Source organism: Patagioenas fasciata, chromosome 16 (assembly GCF_037038585.1).
Source record: "Patagioenas fasciata isolate bPatFas1 chromosome 16, bPatFas1.hap1, whole genome shotgun sequence".
Lineage (NCBI taxonomy): Eukaryota > Metazoa > Chordata > Aves > Columbiformes > Columbidae > Patagioenas > Patagioenas fasciata.
In genome coordinates, this window is record NC_092535.1 from 7,522,641 (window position 1) to 7,547,848 (window position 25,208).

The following is a 25,208-nucleotide window of genomic DNA, read 5'->3' on the forward strand; positions in this document are numbered from 1 at the left end:
GAATCTTCTGTAGTTTCTTGGCTTGAGTTGTTATTTCGCCTGGGGCTTGGTCCAGGGCGCTTTTTCTGTTTGCTTGTTTTCCAACAGCACCAGGGAGTTTGCCAAAGGAAATGACCTAGTTGAGAGAGATTTATCTCTGATATAGGGCTTCTGGCACTGGAGATTCCTTAAAACATGCAGGAAATATTGTAGTGTAAAGGACGAAAATGAAGCTTGAGTCACAATTATAAACGTATCGTAATATGCTCATATTATTCTCATATCGTGAATCTAGATGTCATGGCTTCAGCGAGCTGCTGTGGAAAAGGGTTGCTCCTGCCACCTTCATCAAGGAGGAGAAGGAGAGGCTGATTTGTTGTGGTTTTAGGATTTGATCACTGTGGTTTCTGCATCCACAGACAAGATAACATTTCTGAGAGCCTCCTGGGCAGGGATGCACATCCCTGAGAGCTGCAAGGGGCAGGGTGGGCACTGGGCAAAGCGACTCAGCCACGGGGTAACAGCGGAGCTGAGAACCGGGGCAGTTTCTCGATCTCACCCATATCACAAAACTCTCTGAGAAGGAGGTGATACCACTTCATAAGCAGGACTAATTGTTTTTGAAGCAGCAAATACACACAGCAGCCCCAACAGTATGACGTGAGGTTACAGCACAGACGGGAGAACGGGAATTTGCTGCCTTAGCAAAGGCACAGCCCGACTGTAGAGAGCTCTTTGCTAAAGATGCAAAGGTGATCTTGGTGACAGACTGAGAGCTTTTCCTAAGGAAACCACATGAGTTAGGAATTGAAATCCTCTTGAAATTCAACAGCCGTTTGAACCCAGCTTGCTTAAGGCCAGTGAAAATCCTGGCATTAACCACCAATAGCAGAGGCATACCAATACTGTTAGTACAGAAAATTTTCTGTCTGATAAGGAATATTTTCCTACTTCAGTTCTCAGACTTCTCCCCTTTCCCTCAGGACAGGGAAACCATTTCCCTCCTGCTCAGTTGTTGGATATTTCTCAAAACAAGAAAACCAGGTAGTAGTTTCATGTTCCCAACCCAGCATCACTGGGGTTTGATGTGCTACTGTACCTCGTACGGAGCCGTGGGTGGAGCGGATGGTGGGGCAGGCTGTGAGAAGAAAACAAACGGGGAAAATTATTAGGGCGAAAAAAACAGTAGGAGATTATAGAAGCAAAATGACCACAGTTCCTCTGGGTAGAGCAATGGAAAAATACAACAAGACTTCGAATATTATATAGCTTAATTCAGAGTCTAGTCTTTAACCTTGTTTTTATATATATATATGGATAGAGACAGAGAATTTATGTTTATGCAAACATAAAGGTTGTTCCTTGGCTTGCTCATCACAAAAATAAAAATACTGTCTTTCATCATCAAACATCTTCATGATTACTTTCTTCTGACTAACCTGGCACCTTACAATATGAAATACAAGGAATCATCATGTTCTGCAAGCTTCTCTTTAAAAACAGACATCAAAACACTATTTTTGTTTTTAAACAGTGCTCTTACTGCAACATGCACCTTAATGGTGTTATAAAGATATCTGCAGTTCCAAGTGTTGTACCTGAAACTCAAAATACACTCAGCAAAAATATATATCCCATCCTGAGAGTTCAGCTTTTGAAGTCTTTAGGAAAAAACAAAGAGTTTGGGCAAACTTTTGCAATTTGCCTTCCAGAAATTCCCTTGATAAATCCCCTAATATGCCATGGGGCAGAAAGCAAAAGAGAGGAGACTGAGATGTGAGGCTGGAACATGAGGCACTGTGGTTATGAGCACTCTCCGTTTAAAAGGCTCAGGTCAGGGGGTGTTTTAGAAAACAGCACACGAATGCTGCTTTCAATTAGCTGCTGCCATGTAAATCCCAGGCCATGGATGCCAGATGGAGCTGGGACAAAGGGAATGCTTGACGCAAAACGAGAAATGTCCCTGAAAATCAAGGACACTTGACAAGATGGGCTATTTCAGAAATGGTTTTCTAGGTCATCAGTATAATAGAGTCTCGCAGATCATTATACTGAGGCTTCATTATAGCCTTGCTATTGCTATTCTTGCATCAATGACGTTTCATACCTCACCAGAAAAGTGGAGCTTCCAATTGTCCTTACCCAACTTCTGCCAAATGTGTAAAAATATTTAAAGGGGGTGACTTACCCTCCTATGGGCACCTGAGATTCCTAAGTGTCAATGCCATTTTCATGATCAATAAATACATGGAAGGAAGGACCCCCAAACCTGTGACCTGGACGGCCATGGGACTACTGGAGCCAGGAGTTAAAACACAAAGACTTGCAAGTTGCCATGACCTCCATTATTCAACCTAATGCCTAGGTTTTACACATATATACCATAATTCTTGCAGAATTGGGTGTAAAACTAATGAAGGGTTTTACAGAGATCAGTTAAGATTTCCAAATCATAGACATAGTATATTGGAGTCAAAATCAGAGTAAGGATCCTCAACACTGGCAGTTTGGATTTCTCATGTGAAGTTTTTTCTTAGACTTTCCAGCCTGGGATTCCTGCTGTCTTCTTGTTCCCTTTGATTTTTGTTTCTCTCCTCAAGCCCCAGCCAAATGCAGAACCAAAAACATTCGCTCCTGCGATACATCAGACCATTTCTCTCAATAATTTGGTTACATATCGATTTTTGAGTCCTTTACTGCACAACCAACAGTTACCCTGCATTATTACGTATCATGTCTGCTTCTTTAAAAAAAGTTACTTTATAAAACATACAGAATTTAATATTTCTCCTATTGTCTTTCCAGCTATATTAAATTCTACAAGGTGACTCATCAACCCTATGGAAGGATTGTTTTCTGCTTGAAAGTTCACAGGACTGTTCCACTGTGGTCTGAACACCTGCAGGTTTCCTCAATAAGCCACTTGAAAACTTAGTCCAACATGTTCTTAGTTGGGTACAAACTAAAATTTTCTCATCTAACCTGCTTCCTTCTTCCTTTGTGGCTTCTCTCAATAAATTTTAAAACTGAAGTTTTGCTTAGAAACCTTTCAAATAGACAGAAAAGGCATTACTGACACAATATCTGTATTCTAATATTTGCTTCTTAACGACTTTTTATAGCCCCGTTAATTCAACATTTCTCACTAATCCATTTCATAGTTTGCTTTATTTCAGCTGTGAGAACATATGCTCATTGAATTTAATAAGGGAATTTAAACATGGCATCGTTCCATTTGCCCGATTTTGTTCAAGTTGCACAGAAATCCTCTGGAAATCTTATCAGTCTCTTTACTAAGTGAGTCTGATTTTAAGAAGTTCTATGGTTTCTGGCTGTCCTTGGCCAGTCCCCAGAGGCATCTGTCACAAAATAGCAGACCCACTCCTGCCTGCCCTGCAGAGCCCACACTGTGCGACTTGATACACAAAAGATAAAATTAAATTAAAGTAGAAAAGCAAGACTTTATAAAAGGTGATTTACCCTCTGTTTTAGATGGAACAAATCCTCGAATTGAAGGGAATTTAGACAACACGGGAGCTGAAAGACAAAACAATGCACAAGCGAGATCTGTTATTCAGGACGGGGATTCCTGGCTGGAGACCTACATGGTCATCAGCCCTTCCCAGTCATCCTGGAATCGCAAATAAAGCACTGGAGGAGTGAAGAAGTTGAGGCGGGATTTTCCTTTTTCAAGGTGAGTAGCCTATGCCCTGCTGAGCAAAACCCTGAACTTGGCCACAGCTCCATGTAAGCAAGGACATCACTGCACCGATAGACATTGTCTCAAGAGTGATGAATGGAAGGTGATGATGAACACACACATGCTGACAGATACACTCACCCGTTCGTCCTGTCGTGGCCGTGATCTCACTCTCTCCCGTGTAGTGTACAGCAGAAACAATCACCTTGTAGGCTCGATCAGGCAGCAATGACTGTAGGGTCACGCTGCTGCTTTTGCCAGGAGCCATGATCTACAGTGGGGTGAAAAAAGAGCCCAGCATGTGGGTAGGCTCTACAGTATAGCTCTTACACCCCAGAGTTACCTGGAGGGGTTCTAGTGACCAGGCCTGGGACAGGGGGCTCAGAGCAGCATCCCTGCTCAGTTCACCCAACAGTGAGAGCAAGCCAAGGAAGCCTGGCCATGCATTGCCGTTGGACTAGCTGTGGGGGAAGAGCAATTCCCTATGCAAAGACAGTAATATTCCCCATGCAAAAGCAGCAGAAGTGCCTTGGAACATGGTAACTAGTCTCGGTATGAGTAGAACATCTGGGGTTTAAAAGGTTAATATTTAAGCTTTCTAAGTCAGAGGGGCAGCAAGTTTATCCTCTGAGAATTCCCCACCCCATATCAGGGAGGGGGAAAAGCTGTGTTATTAGCAGCTTTGATGGACACAAATATCTTAATCACAAAGAAGCCTGGAGGTCCTCTTCACAAAACAACATCCAGCAAGTCAGGGGAAGAGACTTGTTTTGTAGTCCTGTGAACCAGCTATCCTACTGGAGTGAGCAGAGGTCCCCTGGGAATGAATTTGTCCCCATGTCACCTACAAAGGAGCTGGAGACTTACTGTTTGCTGAGCACTGGTGTCAGAAACAGGGTTGTAGGAGATTTTGTAGTGCTGTACACGGCCATCAGGAGGGGTCCAGTGGATCTGGAGGCTGGTGGGGGTCTCAGAGTCAATGAAGAGGTTGGTGGGTGGGCTCCGGGAATCTGCAGCAAGGATTAAAGGTGAACAGCATAAAAGGCAGGAACTAAAGTCTATAAACAGGGCCAGCAGCACTTGCTTCTGTGGCCATTTCTGAACACTTCAGTGCTCTGCAGTGCTGTTAACCAGCACTCAGAGCAGTAACAGTCACCCTGGGGACCAGGCAAGAGAGAAAACAGATCCTGGAGGGATGAGGATTGCCCTAATACAACATAGTGTGACTCAAGCATTCAACAATTGAAATCCTACAACCTGGAAAAAAAACTTGGAACTCCTGGAAGCACAAGGAAAAGTGATCCTTTGTACACATCATGGACAAACACTGAAGAATACCCTTCATAAAGACCCAAACTGCAGTTGAATTTCATCAAAGATCTGGAGACACACAGGACAAACATCTTGATTGCTGGTTAAGCCTGGATCACACTTCTAAGTTATTCCATCAGAATTTCTAATATTTTCCAACTTTTCTTTCTGTTTTAAAATTATTCTAAAAAAAAAAAAGCCCAGAGCAGCCAACACAGAACAGTTTTGTCTAGCACCTCTCACACCAACACCCGCAGCCTCAACGAGGGGAACACGTACAGCATCTGAGCTACTTTCCCTTTCCTGGGCCTGCATTGCAATGTATGGCTGTATCCCAAATAGGTGATGGGCTAGGCTGTGGTCAGCCAGAAAAGGGTTTGTCAGAGACAAAAGCTGAGCAATTTTTAATTATGTAAATGCATATTTTTCCCTGGAGTCCTGCTGTATAGCAAACCAGACCTGGTGACAGAGGCTATTATGATGGAGTGATTTCTCTGAGCAGGGGATGAGAGTTACTAAGAGAAAGGTGGAATGGGCTAAATCCATTGGCTGTTCAAATAAGGGTCATCTACTCCCGGAGCTTGTTTCCAAGCAGTGTCTTGTTCGGCATAGATGCACATTTCTGGCTTTGGACCCATGCTGGTGTGAAGACACAGAAGTGTTGGACAAAGAAAAGGAAGCATTTTATCCAGAAGAGACTAAGAATGATGGCTGAGCCCTAAAGACAGTCAAGGACACACACACAGGCTGTGAGATCTCTGTTCTGCAGTTTTACCTGTAAGGCTTCTCTGCCCACCCAGCAAAGTCTAGGGTAACCTTAGAGCACAGGTTGAGTGAAGATCATTTGCATCTTCATTGATCCTCCTTCCCTTTTCTGTATAAAATGAGCCTATTTTACTGAGGCTGAACCAAGTTTGCTGGCAGCTGAGTCAGGCTGGAGGCTGATGCTGTGCATCACCACAAGGTACAGCGGAGAAGAAAACAAGTGTGGGAGGTAAAGTCACTTCAACAACACTATTATTAGTGCTGCGCTATACATCTGCGTATTTGCTGGCTATTTCCTTCAGCTGAGGTAAGTGGAGACTCTGTTTAAGTGAACAAAGAAAAAGTTAGGAAAAGTCTTCTGAGTTGGGTTTATTTTGGAAAGCCCCCAGGCCTGGCAGAATTTGATGGCATGGATGTGACAGGCAGGAGAAAGGTCACTTCCTGCAGCTGCCCAGAAGGAAAGAAGCATCTCTGACACCGAGGACACCATCTGTGCCTTCAAATACCTCGTGAACCTCTGCTCCTCCACAGGAAGAATCCCAGGCTTCTCACTCTTAGGTCTAACCAGCATTATGGGCACATTTTCAAATAAGAGTAAGACCTGGAGTCCACTCCATCAAAATAATGCATCTGCAATGATTATATACATTGGGTTTTTTTCCCCTCACTGCAATGGTTTGAATCTTCTTCCCTGCATTTCAATCCCTTTTATTTGCAATGTATGCTTTGCTAGAAAGAGTTCATGGAGGAGCAGGATAAAGAACCTGAAGACGTTTATCAGCCTTAGGCTGGAGATGCTGCTGGCACAGCTCAGCTGGAGGAACAAGGCACATAAGCACTTTGTAATCCACTGGCTCCATGCATTTTGTGACAACTAAAGCACTCCCTTTGACAGCAGGTTTTCATTTGGGTTTCAGGCTCATATAAAAATAAGACAATAGCAGAGGGGTGAGAGTCACAGAAGGAGAAAGGTGGTTGTGAACCCTCCCATGGGGGGCATGTCCTCCTCCTGAGGAGGATGATCAGATCACCTGGTGCTGGTGGTGGGAATGAAATTAAGTGATCTCAGTTATGTTGCAATGCTCTCACTCTACATAAAAAAGTTAAACATTGAAATAAACAATAATTTGAAAAAGACTGAAGACTCCGCTTTTTCCAGCTACACATCTTAACTCTAAAAGTAGTTTTTACTCCCTTTTGCTCTCTCTGAATATTTAGTTACAACATTACCACTTAAATATGAAGTGCTGAGCTAGAGAAGATGATAAGAAGGGATGTGTACTGTATCACTGTCTCCAACATTTGTTTCCTCTCCAGGTAAAGCTGTTCTTCCATTTTAAGTTGAATTCATAAACACACTGGGGATAAGTCTCAAACCTTAACTTTGAAACAAGTATTCTGCCTGCCAGGAAGAAAAGAAACCTTGTCCCAAGCCTACCAAATGACACATGGCGACAACAAATGGTTTTGGTTTTTATAAATAGGGTGATGTTTCTGATGACTTGTTGTCTGCAAGGGGCTGATGTCTGCAGGGTCTCTTGAGCGCAACCCATCTGGCCTGTTTCACAAAACCAGTGTGCAAAGAGCATTGCCCTGACCTGGCATGTTTTTTCCCTTAGCCTTCAAAGAAGAAAGTAGTTTGGGGAGGACAAAGGATGGGGAGAGAAGCTTGTGTTACCAGCCCTTCCTGCTGAGTTTCACTTCAGCCACTGCCCTCAAACTTCAATGTTTCTTAGTTCTACCAAGACCTTTTTAAGAGAAACTTCATGACTTGGCCTATTCCTGTGTAAGGGGATGCTATCAGGAGAGAAAAAGAGAAAAGCACTGATGAAAGGAAGAAGAGTTTCGCAACCTCCTCTAATGCACTTTTGTTTTTGTTCAGCACAGCCACTGCTGTTCACCAGGTTGCAACCCAACGTCTGCCATCCTGAGGAGAACTAAGGAGCTTTCACTGATGTTTCAGCCCCCAGAATTTTATTTTATGGTGAAAATTAGGGTGGAGAGGGCTTATAAAAATCGAACCAGGGGTTTGGGGGTTGTGATGCTTTAGGTGAATGAGTTATCATTCGCCAGCTCTGCAGATTGATGATGTTGGACATTCTAACCACTCATAATTGCACAATACAAGGTAGTAGTTTTTGCTTGAAACAGTAAAGGCTTGAATATAACCATACCTCAGAATTTCCCAGAGTCCTGCCTAATGCCACATACCCCCACACATCCATTGCACAAGCCTTATTCAATTTTCTGCCATCCACAATTTTGCTCTGAACTGCCCGAGATCAGCATGGCCTCCTGGAACCACCACCCACCCCTTCTGTGCCACTTCTTACTTTAAACGTTAAAAATCAAAAGAAACATTAAACACTAAAAATTAAAGATGTAGCCATCAGTTTTCTGAAGCCTCTAAACAGCTCTAATTATCCATTTACCATTATATACCTGTAGGATGCTTTTCTTTTTTTTTGGCAGTATGCAGTTCCTAGGTACTTGCCTGAAATAGCTTTCTATAAACAAATGTTATTATTATTCATTATTAATAAAATCTGAGCTTCTTATCCCAAGACTGCCATTTACTTTGAGCTACATCAGCAAAATACCTCCCTAAATGAGTTTATTCTGTGAAGGAGGGTGAGAGCTGGAAGATGGAGGAGGAGAGGATTGTTGCAGTTGAATGAATTGTATTCCATTCCCTGCCAACAAAGCCATTATAGAGGCTATATTAATTAAGAGGACCTCTGGGAGTGCCACTTTTTAACCTCATATCCTGCCTGTACAAAGCAAGATTTAGATAATGCTCCTAGGCAGAATCTGCCTGCAGGATTCTCTCTCATTTTTGTAAGTGCCCTCGGATGAAGCAGAGCTCAGCCGTGACGTAGCTGCAAAAATCCTCACCCTCCTTAACAGAAAATATTTTACTAACAACAGACATCCATTAGGCACCACACGTTCAGCTGAACACCTCCCAGAAAGCCAATTCATTTACACCAATACACTTCACAGAAGCAGGGGGGAAACCCAATGTATTCTACATTAAACACATTGCAAAGGTATCAGGTGTCTACAAGATGCACCAGCCTATTTTTCTCAGGACATATTCAGAATACTTAAAGATGGAAATCTAAATATCTCTAGCCACTTGCAGACATTCAGGTTTGGGTTTGCAGAGCTGGAGATGCCCAGATCTGAGCTGCCGTTCTGTGATGGGTTCTAAGGCATTCTGTGCCCAGTTAATTACCCCAAGGCTGTGGGTACTGAGCACTGATCACTTACTGGTCCTGTGCTGGACAGACACCGTGTCACTTCGAGCACCATCTTTGTAATAGGCCCAGATGGATATTTTATAGTCGGTGTTCTTCTGCAGGCCTGGCAGGACAGCAGTTGCCACGTTTCCAGCAATGGAGAGCTGCAGCGGGGGAAGAAATGAGTCAGTCGAGTTCCCAGGCAGCCCCAAGCCAGCCCATGCCATCCAAGTGTCTGTCTCACAGATTGCCTGTAGGCATAAATGAGTTTGCACTGGGCTTTGGGGACAAAGTCTGCTGCTGCGGGTTGTGCTCATCTAAGCAAAGGCAAAATTCCAGCTGTGATTAATGCAGGGTAGATGTGTATGTGTTGCTGCCCAGTTATATGCAGCAGCTATGTCAGTACCATCTTTCCCTGCTCTGACATACAACAGCCTATCTGGAACATGAAATCTCTTTGCTCAGTTTCAGTTTTTAGATGTGCTGGAGACAGAAGCTCCGGTATATCCCTATTCCAGCCCAAACGTGAAGCATTGCATGAAAGATTTGTGTTTTTAAGCCACTATTTAAAGTGCTGTTTGCACTGACACTGAAAACAGGGGCTTAAGATGGAAGAGGTGACCTGGTCCATCCCTGCCCTCCTCCACTCATTGTCCCTGGTCATTCTCCTCTGTCTGTTCCTCACTTGGATCTCATCCTTATGGAAGTGCAGGATCCCGAAAGTAGTCAGTGCTCACCAGCACTGAGGAAAGCAGAAGTTCCTTCACCTGTCTTAGAGGTGACACCTCCAGCTATAAATACTTGAGTATTACCTTTGTCTTTCCAACAACAACTTGACATTGTGGGCAGGTGATTCTCTGCAAACCCAGATCTTTTTCTACTGAATTGCTTCTTAGCTATTTGTTCTACATCCTGTATACCTGTAGTTAATTATTCCTGCCTAAGCTTAATACTTTCTGCTTGTCCCTATTGAATTTCATCCTTGAGTTTTTCCAGAACACTTCTGCGATCTTTCCAGAGTCTGTAGGATGCCATCCTGCTGTCTCTCTTGCTTCCAGCACTCAAGGTGAAGGTTCCACTGAAGGGAACCAAACCCAGGACAGACCCTGTCTGACTCCATAGGCTCCTTTGGTGGGCGCAGAGCTGTTTAAATTATTGAATGCATTAAGAGGAATAGTTTTGCACCTCCCCATGCCACCCTTGCAGGTGAGTTCAGAGCTATCAAGCAGGCACAAAGCCACCCCAACCTCCCCAGAGCTGTGTGTGGATCCATACCTCCTGAGGCTTCTCTCCACCAGCTGTGCTCCACTTGATCTGATAGACAACCACGTCGGAGGCAGCGACAGCTTCCCACTGCAGTCGGAGGCTGTTCCCGGAGAGCTCGGTGACCTTCAGTGCCCGCGGTGGGGGGACCTTCACTGGGGGATGCAGAAGGAAAAGCAGCTGAAGCTGAAGTTGAAGCCAAGGTGGGGAGCAGATGGTCAGGGAGCAAAACATCAACCAGGCAGATGTCTGAGACCAGCCTGTCTTTCACTTCTTCAGACCCGTATGACAACAGCCATCAGGACGGAGAGGGGTAAATTATTTTTAGGACCCTAATTAAAGAGGGTTATGTCACTTGTGGAGAGGACACGTATCCCGCTGGTATTCTAAAGGAGAGAAGGCCAGGAGGGCTCTCAAGAATACAGAACTTAGTGATGTATCATGCATTTATTTACTTCCTTCCATCTCATTTTAAACATAACACAGTTCAATGTATTCCACACACAAAGGACAACAGTCATCTGGGGTTTGTGCAAGGGCTTTGGCCATGAGCTGCTGGGACCAGCCTTCAAAACATCCCAGCTGAGACACACGCAAACCAATTTTGTCACCTGTTACTGGGACCAAACATTTCCATTCCCTACTTACAGGTAGTAACGTTGCCAGTAATTGGAAAGGAGTCCCCTTCATCATACGTAGATCGGACACTGATGAAATATTGGGTGAGGGAGGACAAAGGTCTCAGAACAGTGGATGTTGCAGTGCCAGGAACCTCCACCTGCAGTGGAGAAGTTGTGTGGGAGTTTGGAGAGGAGCAGAGGGACAGTTGTAGAGTTGTAGCACATGGGTGGCAACTGCATCAAAAGTGCCCATTTCAGAATTAAAACATTGCCAGCAGATAAGCCCTCTCTGAACCACACGGCTGAAGGAGATCAAGGTAGTATCTGATGCCCCCAAACGTATTTTTCTTCCACCAGCCCTTTGAGGACTCACCTCTCCAGGGTCGCTCCCTCTGCTAGAAACGTAGGTGACACGATGAGCTTTCACAGCTGGAGATGCAGCGTCCCAGCTGACCCGAACGGACGCGTGGCTCAGCTCAGAGAAGCTCAGGTACCTGGGAGGACTCAATGCCACTGCAACAGGAAGCAGTGACAAAACTCTCAGGTTCCACAGGCTGCACAATGGCAATGCCACCTGCTGCTCTTAGATAACCCTACCCTGAACTAAGAAACTCATTCACCATGCAGGAACATATTCTCTTTATGTCACTACCATACATGTCCCTGGGATGTCATGAAGGGCTGCCTGGGCTTTAGGTGAAGAAGCAGTCAAATTTCTCCCCAAATAACAAAAAGCTCAGGGAACAGCACTTTCAGTTTTCTCGCCAGGGGAAAATCACTCCTTTTGCACAGTTCACCACGTAATTAGAGATCCCTTTGGGGACCAACATTCACTTAAGATCAGGCAGGGAAGAGGCAGTGTGTTTACAAGCCACATGCACAATACGGGAAGCACCTCATTTAACATGTCTCTCCTGCCTTAAGTGTTTAATAACAAGTCAGTAGCAGCAGCAGCACTTACGGGTGGTTTCCTGGATGCTGGCTGGGTCACTCGCATCTTCCCCATACATTGCATACACCGCGACAGAGTACTCTGTGCTGGGGGACAGCCCGTCCAGCAGGACCTCAGGCTGGGCCACCTTCACCTATCAACAGAGAGATGTTTTGGGGTATTCTTTAGTTCTGGGGTACCCACCAATTCCCTCAATGGAGTAAAACCTTATGGAGACACAGGCTGAGGTCCCTTTGGGACTTCAGCACTAGGTTTGGTGCTCTACAGTGCTCAGTGCTCTGCCTGTCTTCCCAAGGGACACCAAACACGCTGGGGATACACATGGAACCATAGGATGCCCTGAGCTGGAAGGGACCCACAAGGATCATTGAGTCCAGCTCCTGTCCCTGCACAGCACACCCCACAGTTCACACCGTGTGTCTGAGGACGTTGTTCAGTCTCCTCTTGAACACTGTCAGGCTTGGGGCTGTGACACCTCCCTGGGGAGCCTGTTCCAGTGTCCAGCACCCTCTGCATGAAGCACCTTTTCCTAATGTCCAACCTGACCCTGGCACATCTTCCTGCCACTCCCTCGGGTCCTGTCACTGATCACCAGAGAGAAGAGATCAACTCCTGCCCCTTTTCCTCTTCTCCCGCTTTGCTCAGACTCACGGAAAGCTCTTGCAGAAGAGCTGCCTGCTGCAAATACACCCAGAGCAGCTGAGCTGCTGCCACCTGCCGCTAACACAGCCCAACAAAGCTCCGCTCCAGCTAACACAGCCCAGCAAAGCTCGGCTCTGGCTAACAGAGCCCAGCAAAGCTCGGCTCCGGCTAACAGAGCCCAGCAAAGCTCGGCTCCGGCAGCTGATCGTTCCAGAAACCGTTCCAGAAGCTTATAGGAAACTCCACACAACGAAGAACATTCTTATAAAAGGCTGGAAGCATTTTAATGCTGGTTTTGCAGACATCCCGTAGCCTTAGAGCATTGGACCCTTAGAGTGCATAGGTAACTGCGGAAATGTTTTAATGTGCAAAAATACAATTTTAAATGTTGGTCTCTCTTCACATGTTTTGAATTAAAAAAAAAAAAAACAACAAAACAAAAACAAACCCCACATGATTATGCACTGACAGCAGAATATAACCATTAATGGCTTTGTTTTGAAATTGCTCCTATTGCTGTTTATTCAGGGGGTGAATTGAGGCAGAAAGGTAATACATGTGCCCCACTCCTCTTCTTTTTTTTTTTAATTCTTATCCTCAGCCTACAGCGCTCCAGAGACCTCATTAAAATGCACATATTACAGAAGTATCTCATACGTTTTTAAGGATCTTCCACTCATCAAGCATTATTTTAGTCTTATTTTAGCATCGTAGGTCTGTTTCTAGAGGTCAGTGAAAACAACCCTAACTAATTTTCAATTAATGTTTCAAGATAAGCATAACAAAGCCATTTTTGTACAGCCTCAAGGATACAGCAATTATACTTGGGGCTGCAGAGATGCAAGTTCAGTACCCAAGTTTCCAGGGTCCCATGAGGTGGTTCTCTCCCTGTGCTTAATTTCCCATATTAAAACCTCACAATTATAAATTTCTTTGAAATACACCATTTAAAAAAAAAAAAAATCTTCCATGAAAGATGTTGCCGGCAATAATGCTGACACCTTTTAAAAAAAAAAAAAAAAACAAAAACACATGATACCAATCCACAAAGGTTAGAGCTAGAACTCAACTCAGCCCAGAGGCTGAAAAACTGATATTATCATTATTCTTGTGAACTTCACCTCTGTGGTATAGTCCTCTGCTCCATCGGGGGCTGCGGAGCAGAGCACCAGGTACTGGGTGGCTCCCTGGGCTGGGGTCCAGCTCAGCCTGATGCTGTTGTGGCTCAGCTCGGAGACGCGCAGGGAGCGAGCGGGAGACAAAGGCACTGAGTGGAGAGACAAGGCAGAAAGATATCGTCAGTGTCTGAGGGCTGCGACAGCTCAGAGCCCAGAGGAGACCTGGCTTTGCAGCAGCTCCCGCTAGCTGGTGACAACCCACCCCACATCTAACACAGCAGAGCAGCTGCTGTACAGAAAATGGGTTTTATTCAACCCAAGGATGAATAAGCAGCAAGGGGTTCTAAGATATTTCTAGCATGGTGTGTTACTGCCACATCCGTGGTCTCCTTTGCAGCATGATACAGGTGGAAAGGGACCCCTGAAGGTCTCTCGTCCAAACTGCTGCTCAAAGAGCTGATTGATCAGGGTCTTGTCTGGTAAAGTTCAGAACATCTCCTCAGATGGAGACAGCTGTAGACAGAGTGAACTTGGGGAAGAGAGAAAAATACCACATCAGGCTCCAGTTTGAGATGGTCACAAAGCCAGAGCTTTATTCACCTATCATAACCATGCATTCGCATAATTCTCTCTACTCATGACCTACATGTGGAGGTGACACCTCTCAGCGCGTCCCCAACAACCATGTCATAGACAGGAACCACCGACACCAGATACTCCGTGTGCGAGGTCAAATTGGAGAGTTGCAAGGAGGAGATTGCTCCATCTAAAACCGCCTGAAAGTACAAAGGAGGGCTGTCAAGACAGGGAGCTGCTGGCCACTCTTTAGCAAAGGAATGGCTGAACTGGCCTTTCCCAGCAGATCTGTGCCCAGAAACATGACGTCCAATTGCCTTCTGAATTCTGTGCCAGCTAGCATCTCCCCAAAACAGAGAGGTAAGAGGCAATAAGCATTCCTGTCCTCTAAGATGAGGATCTGTGCAAACACCAAGCACAAGATTCTAATCATGCTCTCACAGAAATCAATGGAAATCCATCAGCAACTTGGATTTGCTTTTCTAAGCAAATATCCATCAAATATGAGCATCCTTGGACAGTTCTGTGTACCTGAGTGTTCTCTTTGAGTCAAAATAGGTGCTTTAGGGAGGGGATAGCACTGTATAAGAGAAATATCAGCATTGGCATGTCTTGCAGTATTTCTAGTAAGGTGATATTTATCCCATATCCTCCTCTGTCTTGTCATCCTATCAGCTGATCACATTTATGCTCATCATGCATTTAATTTCATCTCAGGCTTTAGCTGATGTCCCACAAGAACTGTAACTCTACCCCCATCTTTTTGTCTGCTCAAGTCTACTTAGATTCCCATCCGCCATCTGGAAGATTCTTGGACATCTGAGACTGAAGTAAGGTCTCTCACCTCTTTAGGGATACCACCCTTAGACGGATAATACACAACCCGATATTTCTTTGGTGGCCTCAGAGGAGGACTCCAGGTCAAGTGCATGCTCTTAGAGGTCACGGCTGATATTTTAAGGTCAGTTGGGCTCAGCTGGGGATCTGTGTTCACAGGGATATCTTTCACAGTGCTGCCTAGGAATTAAAAACACAGTTACTTTCTTATACTCAGATTTCTCATGCCAAATATATTTTCCAGCTCATAAATAAGAGTGACATTTTTCAAATCAAGTTACAGGCTCCTTCCCTATAGAGTAGAGAAACTGTTCCAAACTGCTCTGAAATAAATATTTGAAAAGTCAGAATACAGAGAACATAAATACTGCACAGAGAACAGGTTGGGTATTTTGCTGGGTGCTGGGAATATTTTTTCAACACAAGTCTGTGTTTTTGCATGTATGTGAAAGATGACCCAGCTTTCCTTAGTCATGAAAATTTGTCAAAATGAACAAGCAGAAGTTATTTTGTTTTCTTTTTTTGAGCAGTTCATCTTTCTTTATTCTCATCTGCACCTTTGAAAAATGTCTGATTGTGGCCTAATCAATTTATTTATATGAGTTTCCAGAGCATTGAAGTTAAAGTATGCTTGAAAGTTACTTTCCCATTCTCCTTAGACCTGTCTTCAAGCAGGTAGAGATGGAAACACATACATGACTCCTGAGGATCTAAGCTAACATCTGGAATGGTTCTTCACTCTCCTGTTCATCACAGAAGCTGCTCTCCAGCAAAGGAAAGAAATGGGTTGTTTGGTTTGAACTTGAAAATGCCTTGGAGATCCATCATTTAGAGAGTGGAGGAAAAACAATGTCTTCGGTGTCTCACCATCTCCTCTTTCCACCTACCTCCACGTTTCCTCCAAACATTCTCCCTAATCTATTCTCAAACCAGCTCTTTCACTTTTTCTGTGTCCTCTTGGTTGGAAGAAACTCAGAAGAAGAGATGGCTACAAAGCGTTTATCATGCCATAAGATAATGGAAGAGGGAAAAGAAGTCCTTTCTTCCCTACAATGGTGGTTATTGCCTTTAGGTTATTATTAATATATCCATCAAGAGTCATCAAAAACCCTGGTAGGATTATCTGTTGCCTGTATTGGCTCACGGACCAAAAGCAGGTAACCAAACCAAGAGCGTCAGAACAGAAATATCTGCAGGACCATTGACAGGCAGCAAGAGGCCTGAGCAAGGATATCAGGGCTGAGGAGAAGAGTTCGGTAGTGTTGACAGGGTGGTGGAGCTCTTGGAGGGAAAGGTATGAGAAGGGCCCAGTTCTGATGGCTGGGAAGGAGGATGCTGAGCAGAAGGAAGCTCAGCCCTCACTGAGAAGATTTCACTTCACCTGCATTTTCCTTGTTGCTCTTCTCTTTGATCCTGGTGCAGAGGACACGAGTGAGCCTGCTGACCAGAGAGCTCAGCAGGGGGAAATCCAGCACGTTGTACATGGTGAGCTCCAGCGGCTCCGAGGCCACCTGCTTCAGCTCGGCCTCATCCGCGTTCTTCACCCCTGGAACCAGAGCAGAGAACAAGCCTGAGAAACCTCCCCAGAGAGGACCAGCTTCTGCCTCCTGCTTCTGTGTTGTTCATTCAGGGGCAGGATGGGACCATCGTCACCCTGCTCCCCCAGCAGAGTCTCCCAGTCATTCCAGTGGGGTGGTGGGATCTCAAAATGGCCTTGGGCTTTCCTGCAGCAACAGCCTCAGGCCAGCCTGGGAAGGGCTTTTGACACTGTGGGCTCAGGTCGTTTCTAGCCTGAAGTGGTCTAGTGAATCTTTCTTCCACTTGTAGGCTTTGCTACCAGGAAGGCAGATATTTTGCACCCTGAGAGGCATAAATGGGGGAATGAGTGAATGAATAAATAACAATTTTATATTTATGAGGTGCCAGCACTCCCCACAGAGACTCTGTTATTCATCAGAACGTCACGTTGCATTTCAAGAGTGTCAGGGATAAGCAAAAGATAGACCATTTATCTAGCAGAACTTCACCATCACAGGGCATCTTCCATCCCTGTCCTTGTGCTTCACATCCTCATTAGCCCTCTGCAGACCAAGACCCACAACATGTAACTTATTTTGCCTCCCAGTGGCTCAAGGTCACCGTAGCACTGCCCAAGCAGAACCATTGCCAGACAGGGATCCCACCTGGTTTCTCAAGTCCAAGGCTGTTACCTTCCCAGCTTTGCCGGCCTCCTCCTCCCTTGCTCTTGCAGTGAGAATCAAGGTGCTATGAGATTAATAATCAGGTCCTGATGTCTAAGGACTAAACAATGTGACCTTCCTCTAATCAGAGAGGAAAGGCAAAGACTCCAGCCAGGAACAGATCTCCAGGGATCTCAGGTACTCAGATGTTGGTTTGTTGAGCTGCACAATGTACAGCTGAGGCTCAGCAGCTCCACTCAGTCCATGAAAGATATCACAGTGCCAGCCACTTAGCAATATGTAATAAAACCTTGCTTGTGTCTTCCCAAGATAAATTAAAGTTTGGGAGACCGCAATTTTTGGTGAATTTTCTGTGTGACTTTATTGCCCATGTATTAGACTAGCAGACTTGTTTAGTCATCAAGGACAGAGCTGCTCAAGGCCATTTTGTGTCACATTATTGCTGCCAGAGAGCAAAGAGCAGATAATGTTATTATTGAGAGAAAATGAAAGTTTTGAGAGGCAGTAATTATAAAGAAGGTGTCCTGCCCTTCCCAATACAATATTCTCTTGCCTAATTTCACAGCTGATAATATTGTTCTCACAGCACAGGTCTGTGAGGCTCGCAAAGGTCTTTATGGCCTGAAGGTATGAAATACCTCATGTGAATGAGTGTTCTTTCTAAACAAACAAAATCCCCTTTAAGACACTGCCTGTGCTGAATAAATGAGTTAATTTTCATCTTGGCTACAGTGCAATGAGGTCTTACCCATTACCTTATTTTTAAAGCATCATGATGTTCCTATGAAAGTTGAGGGAACATAACCTTCAATTTGAAGAAGATCACAAATAGGTTGGCTTTGTCCTACAGCTTATGGATGGCTGTGATCTTACCAATGGCAAGTATTTCTATGCCCAGGTTTTTCAATGTCTGAGCAGCCAGGTTGGCATCATCCTGGGATTTCCCATCAGTCAGGAGGATCACAAGCTTCTCTGCCTCCAGCCGCGCACCAGCCTCCGGTTTCAAATTCTGCTCCAGGACGTGGGTCAGCGCCAGACCTGGGGAGAAGTAGAGATGGATGATGTGCTACAGTCTTGCAGACAACCCCTCAACACCTTTACTCTTTTCTCTGCCCCCAGTGGCTTTGGTCCCCATGAGGTTCATCCTGTGGGAACGATTTCCCCCACTGCAGCCCCACAGATCACTTAGCAGAGCCCTGGAAGATGGTGTTACCTGTAAAAGTGTTGCCACCTTTGTACCGCAAACTCCTCATGGCCTCCAACACCTGGTCCCTTGTGGAGTAAGTGCTCAGGTCCCATTCTGTGCGGGGGTCACTGCTGTACTGGGACAGCCCTGGGGAAGGCAAGAGCATCAGCATCATGCGAGCTAAGTTGCAAGAGAAGACTCATTTTAGGGAGGTGATGCCAGCCTTGCCATGGGAGGATGCCATAAAATAATGAAATGGGTGAGGGTGAGCAGACTTGATATCTTACTCTGCTTCTCTGCATGGTCCTTGTCATGCAGGCAGCAAGGAGATGCTTCAGATCCCACTGGGAACAGTGGTACCTACCCCCGTGGTGGTACTCTGAAGTGTTTGATAAATTCCCACTGTTAATTAGGGTCAAACTAGTCAGATGCAAGGAGAAGGAAGGATTTACGCTGTCCTGATTTCCCGCACAGCCTGGCCAGGGCCGTATGATGGGGTTAGCGTCCTGCAGAACTGGAAGCAGCTGCAGTGCAGCATCACCACGGCATCTGTAAACACGGTGCTGTGGAGGCAGAGCACCTCAGAGGCAGGCAGAAAATCCCAAATGTATCTCAGCATCAATGCCAGACCCGGTGTTGCCCAGAAGACATTGCCTTTGTTCACTGTGCAGCTATTTCTCACAACCACTAGGGGCCAGAGCTTACTACCAGATGGGAAAAGCTGTGAAAGCAGCACGTAGGACCCCATCCTAAAGGAATAAAAGCTCCTCAGAGTAGAACATAACCACTGAAACAGAACCCAGGCTCCTTCAAATACAGACTTCTCAAGGTCAGGAAACAGAGAGAGTCCTACCTACTCTTATCTTGTCTTGGGCAATACTGAACGGGGAAATCAAATTGCTCAGAAACTCCTTAATGAGCTTGAAATTGTTGCGTCCGATGCTCCAGGATCCATCCACAAGCAGGACGATATCAGCCATTGCAGATGTGTCACACTGAAACTGGGAACCTGGGGAGAGATAAGGTTTGATATTGAGAGAAGCAATTGTGAAGGAGGGAAAACTGCTTCAGCTTTAAGGTAAAAAGCAAATCTGCAGTGTAAGGTTTTGTCTGGATGGTGGACTGGACCATCTGCCAGTCTGACACATCCCAGCATCTTGGGGAAAGCACGTGGCTAAGGGTAACCCATCTCAGCACTGAGAACTGAGTGGTGCACAGCTGTATTTCTGCGAAGAATGGGTTAAAGCTGTCAGGAAGCTTGTGCCTAACGTGAGCTCTGCTCTCCGCAAGCTGTCAGCTCCACTACATCTCAGGCCCAGCCCAGCACTTCCCTTTCATCTGCCCTAAGTCTCCAAGAACTGCAGGTGACTGCTTAATTCCATTCCATCACGAGATCCCCTGCGGGATATAATTATTTCACGGCTTTATATTAAATCCAGTCTCTCCGTAAAAACCTGCTGGCATCACAGATACTCCAGCCCTGCCTTTCTCCCCACCCAAGGCCTGAAGCTCAACAGAGGATAAGACAGGGCATGTTGCTGATCGAATGCATCTTCCCCAAATATTTTTCAGATGGGGGATTTTCTGTCTTCGTTGGAGGGAAATATATGATCCCATCAAGATTCAGTGGCCTGCAACAAGGTTATCCTATCTCTTTTCACAGCCATAGATTTGTACTGATCTCAAGGGACCACGTGAGGATGCTCTGGCCAATCCCATTCCCATCACTTCAACAGTGCTGTGGCCATCTGCCCTGCCATAGCATCAGCTGACATATCTGAAGGGTCATCATGGATCAGTTATCTGTGAAACATGAGGAACAAGTCCAGGAGCAGTTTGGGTAATGAACTCCTCTTCTGAAGGCTTGGGAAGGTCTGTTGCTCTGGGGTTAGGCTGAAGAACACATCTACATGGATCTGTCAGAAGCAGGGGGAGGTGGCAACATGGAGACAACAGTGGAAAATCAACAAATTAAATCTTCTGGAAGGAATTTTTGGCCTAGCTCTAGTTTGCCTTAAAATCCATGATGTTCTGCAGAACTCCAAACTTCTCCAGGGATCCCTGGCAGCTCCTCAATGTATGACCTACCCGTGAAAAGCACTATCAGCAACACTTGTATCCCTGAAAATCTTGGTGACAGAGAGTGGAATGGAAGGCTTGCATTCAACGAGCATTAGGGAAAACTAGGGAAGAAGGAGCACAATGTGTTTGAAAACCCTCTCACCTCGCCTCAATGAATCCTTGGTGGGTTTTTCTTTTCCGAGAGACTCTTGCTCTGAGTTTGCAGGGGCACGGTGGGATGATCTTGTGGTTGTTGGTGTTGCTTCTGTCACACTGGTCTCTGCTCTGGGCTGGTTTCTTGTGGTTTCTCCCAAGCCCTTTGGCTGTGTCCCCTTCTGCCTTTTCTTTTCAGCTCTGTCCTTTGCTGTGCTCCAAAGAGAAAAAAAAGCCTGTCGTCCCTACTGGTGTTATCCCCATGCAACCTGCTGCACTTATCAGCTGACTGCAGCCACATTTGGCAGAGGTGTAGGGGGCTCAGAAGGGACCCAGGTCCTACAGGCTTTTTGCAAACAGGTAGCTGCATAAACCAGAACATCATCTTCATGCCTCTCTGAGAAGGCTGTTTGCAGGCTCATGAGTTTATAATAATGTTAATAGTGGATCATCTTGAAAGTTTGTCCTTCCCATTATCTTTGACAATGAAAAATAATGAATGTTTATAAAATATAAACCAGGGAAAACATAACATGGCACCTGATACCCAGTGTACCCTCTAGACCTCAGTAACCTGTGACTCAGAAACATCCTGAGCTAGTGCAAGTCTTTTTGTATAATAGCCCTGATGGATCAACACGTATAATTGCCTCCTGAACTCATGCAAACCTTGTTGCCATACACAGGTGACTCTATGTAGTTATATACAGTCCTCAGCTGTAGGGGAGGGCTCACACCTTCTTATAGCCCATCTGCAGCGAGTCTTGGAACACACAGGCCAGGAAATCGGGTATTATTAGCCCCAGTGTTTGGGGAACAGATTGTTCTCATAGAATCTGCTCCAGCTCAGGACATTCTATGATTCTAAGCTGAAGGATTTGACTGTATCTGCTGAATTTGAATACCTGCCAGCCCCAGGTACATATGGTTGTGTTTTATAAAGCTGGACAGTTTGACTGGCATGAGGGGCAAATATTTTTAGGTTGCTTACTGTGTTCTTTTAATTCAGAGATGCAAACAAGCGATGAGACTGTCCTGTAGGGTGTCTCGCTGAGTGAATGAAGCAGGGGGTGCAGAGGGAGGGTGGGGGTGGTTTTGGGGACAGCTGTGCACCCACCTGGCTGTGTCAGGATGGCATTCAGGGGTGGGGGGGTGACCTCTGCCACCCCACTGTGCTCAGCAGCTGAGCTCCCCGAAGAGGTGAGATTCTTTCCTGATGCAGCTCCTGAGTTTCTTCGGTTATTTCTCATCTGGGATGCATTTTTTAACTCCTCGACTGTAGGAAAGCCAAGAACAGGAAGAGAGAGTCAATCTGTGTGTCACAGTCCATCCCTCATCCCCTGGGCCTTCATGATCCCCTTTTCTAATCTTCCATGATTGCAGCATGGTCTACAGGACATACTCTGGAGGATGAGCTCGTAGGAGCCACATCTCCAAGAGCTTCAGGAGCTCCCCCAATGGTAAAATGTAGCTCTCTCTACTTACTCACAAATTTCCTCTTGGCAAACAGGGCTTCCTGGGAGCTGTTGAGCACATAGACCTGCAGTGTATATTCCTTGGTAGGGCTCAGCCCCCCCACCGTGGCTTTGGGAGTCTTGGTTTTCAGCATGACTTCTTGCTCCGAGTCCCCTGAGGTGGGATGAAACCACAGTTCAGAGATTGTTAGCGCATAAATTTAAGCTGACAGTAGCCAAAGCACTGCTGAAATGCAGGGAATGTCCTGCCTAGAGACCTCAGTCAATTCCTATTTCTTTTTTAATTTTGTGGATCTCTGATTTTTTTTTTTCCAGGGTTTAGAATGTTTGGGTTTGTTTGTTTTGGTTTTTTTTTTTAAATATTCATCCAGCACTAGTGCAACATTCACCAACTTCTCAAGGAGTTGCAGAGTGAAAAGCTGGTCTTCAGAGGGTGAAGGCTGAGCAATTACTAGTAAATTTTGCTTATGAAAACCAATTAATGTGCTTGAGGTCATACATGGAAAAGTGAGGAAGTGGCTTAGTGTTTTTGGAGGTCATCGCTGGCACTTGGGTCCCGTCTTACTTATCCCAGCCACTCTCACTGTGCTGTCTCTGCAATCCCCATCTCTCCCAAGGGTAGCTGCTCTCTGTGGGGACACAGCTCATTTCTGGGGTTGGCACTCCCTGCAGACCCCTCTGGCCACATCCTGGGGCTGTGGGACCTGTCCTGGGGCTTTGGGACCTGTCCTGGGGCTGTGGGACATGTCCCGAGGCTGTGATGTCCCAGCCAGCCAGGAACAGGGCATTTCTGCACCGGCATGGCACTGAGCAGATGGAGCAAGGCAGCTCTGCAAAACATCAGCCAGTGCTGCACCACGGTCTCTGTGCTACACAAAACACAGGGGAAAAGGCAAAGTAGCTCCCTAAAGCCCTCTGATTAAGAAACGTCTGCAAGATTTAAACTGTGGATGTATTTCTGACCCCACCATCCCTGTGCTCATGCTGTGGGTTGGAGATGGAGCTCCCCAGCCTACGCAGAGGGAAAGCCTCAGGCATGAGGACCAGCGGGGATTCCCTGCATTCCCGGGATGCTCATCACTCCTGGGGAGGAGCAGGGCAGAGAAGGAATGAGAAACCTCCTGCTCCAGCTTGGGAAACAGGTGGGGGCTGTGCTAAAAGCGGGTGATCAGAGGATGATCAGAGGGGCTCAGCCGCATGCAGTCCTGCCCAGCAGCTCCCTTCTCCGGCTCGCTGGGAGAGTGGCAGCCGCTGAAACCTAAATGCCAGCCTAAGGTTGCCTCCAACCACTGCTCCCTGCTGAGGGTCATCGTGTCCTTTCAACATCACCACGTTCAGCATCTGAAGTCAGGGAGAGAGTGAGCTTGGCAGGACAGGGAGCTGTGGGGCTGAGGCCCACACACAGCTGGGGTCAGGAATTCCCATCTCATGTTCCTGCAGATGGGGAGAGCTGAGAACACCCAAAGAACCAGATAATGAACTGTTCATCATTTTTTTTTTCTCATGCAGTCCCAAAGAGCAACAGTTCCTGGCTGAGGCTTTCCCTGAGGATGAAGGGGGATGAATTCCAACTCCTTCTCGTGAATAGGTGACATAGGGACAGTGCCTGCGCTGAACGGCCCTATGGGCTGCTCTAACAGTGACCAGAAAGGCTTCTTGTCCATACTGCATGTACAGCCCCATGGGAAGTTTTGATCTAGGCAATCAACACTTTAAACCAGAACAGCCAGTGGATAATTCCCTCTGCCTTATTTCTATCACCTTAAGGTCTGAACAAAGCTCTTACTTAAGCCCTGTTGTGCACCCACCAAAAGGTGCAGCTCAGTCCCTCACTCACACACAAACCTCTACCTGGTCTGATGTCCCAGGTGCTGGCACGTACCTGCCATGGGCTTTACCCGGACTTTGTAGCCACTGATGTTCCCTTCAGTCTCTTTCCATTTCATCTGCAGCCTGTCTTCCGAAAGAACAGTGAGCTTCAACCGGCCGGATCCTGGGCGGGAGGAGACGTGGCTGTGTGGGTGCAATTCCTCCCTCCTCTCACGCACACACAAAACCTCACATATCCCATCTCCTCTAGGACAGGGGAACAGCTACAGTGCCAAGGAAATCTTTCACCATCCCATGCAAGTCCTCAGCATCCTCTGATGCTGCACAGCAACTCCTGCACCTTTACAAATCTATAGTGTCCCCCTGTGCAGACAGGAGCTTCTCAGGTGCACAGATAAGAGCTCAATATATACTGGTGCAAACAGGGAAAGCAGCCTGCCATAATGGGGAGGGCTTTCTCTGCACCTTCACATCTTGGACAAGTCCCCTGAGAGTTTTCATGCAGAATGCTTTGTCTCAGCAAGAGTGTTTAATGCAAACGTTTGAGAGGAGGGTGGGAAATAGATGAAAGGGCTCAGTGAGACTCTTCAGTGGGCTTGGGCTGCTGAGAAACACAGGAATTCCCCAGGTGATGGATCCCGTACTTCTACAGAAAGATCATTTCAGAGGCAGATCCAATGACCAGCTGGGTTTAGAAAGAAGAAAATTTAAAAAAAAAGGAGAAAGAAAACCTGGTAAAGTGTAAATAACATTTCCTGGCACCACCATAACTCGTGGGCACCAGCTTGTATCAGTTTGCTGCAGGGACCAACAAACTAAATGACAAATGCTGAAGAAAAAAATAATCTCAGACAAGGAGGCAAAAAGAAGAAAGAGCACATTCCCTTATCATCTCCAGATTTCACAGATACCTTTTAAACCCCAGCTAGATGTCCCAACCTCCTTGAATCAACAATTTCTTGGTAAAACATAGCTGTACTGTCACACAAACGTCACCATATGAAACTTTTTCACTTGACTGGATGTAGGGTGGCAAGTCAGCAGATTTATCTCCTCTCCCTCCTGCCTCTGTACCTACAGCTGCCTTTCCAGCAGGCTGCCCTAATTCACCATGAGCGAGCACATCCTTTGCCTGCAGAATAGAAGCATCTGCACTCAGATGCCCATCCTCTTTTGCAGTTGTTACCAATCTCTTTTCCTTTATCACTACTCATAAAAAAAAAAAAAAGGCTTAGGATGACCTGAAGAGTCAGGCTCAAGTCCCTAAGCTGGTCTTGCATGATGTCCAAGCATCTCC

The 25,208-nt window shown here is 46.0% G+C and overlaps 1 protein-coding gene across 2 annotated transcripts in view; it reads right to left on the reverse strand.

Annotated features, from left to right (window-relative positions):
* COL20A1 (collagen type XX alpha 1 chain) overlaps nt 1-25,208 on the reverse strand; it is a 48,765-nt gene that overhangs the window by 18,891 nt on the left and 4,666 nt on the right. Inside the window, exons 3-22 of one of the 2 annotated variants that reach the window (XM_065849516.2) lie at nt 23,964-24,074; nt 22,092-22,235; nt 21,724-21,882; nt 20,617-20,817; nt 19,246-19,401; nt 18,420-18,539; nt 18,080-18,244; nt 16,387-16,551; nt 15,013-15,185; nt 14,239-14,368; nt 13,596-13,741; nt 11,842-11,965; nt 11,254-11,393; nt 10,909-11,038; nt 10,273-10,415; nt 9,029-9,161; nt 4,547-4,689; nt 3,821-3,950; nt 3,460-3,516; nt 1,079-1,117 (exon numbers count right to left, since the gene is read on the reverse strand). In XM_065849516.2, coding sequence (XP_065705588.1) covers nt 1,079-1,117; nt 3,460-3,516; nt 3,821-3,950; nt 4,547-4,689; nt 9,029-9,161; nt 10,273-10,415; nt 10,909-11,038; nt 11,254-11,393; nt 11,842-11,965; nt 13,596-13,741; nt 14,239-14,368; nt 15,013-15,185; nt 16,387-16,551; nt 18,080-18,244; nt 18,420-18,539; nt 19,246-19,401; nt 20,617-20,817; nt 21,724-21,882; nt 22,092-22,235; nt 23,964-24,074 — 2,709 coding nt within the window. The remainder of the gene's footprint in view (nt 1-1,078; nt 1,118-3,459; nt 3,517-3,820; nt 3,951-4,546; nt 4,690-9,028; nt 9,162-10,272; nt 10,416-10,908; nt 11,039-11,253; nt 11,394-11,841; nt 11,966-13,595; nt 13,742-14,238; nt 14,369-15,012; nt 15,186-16,386; nt 16,552-18,079; nt 18,245-18,419; nt 18,540-19,245; nt 19,402-20,616; nt 20,818-21,723; nt 21,883-22,091; nt 22,236-23,963; nt 24,075-25,208) is intronic. The other variant, XM_071815703.1, reaches the window with a different exon arrangement.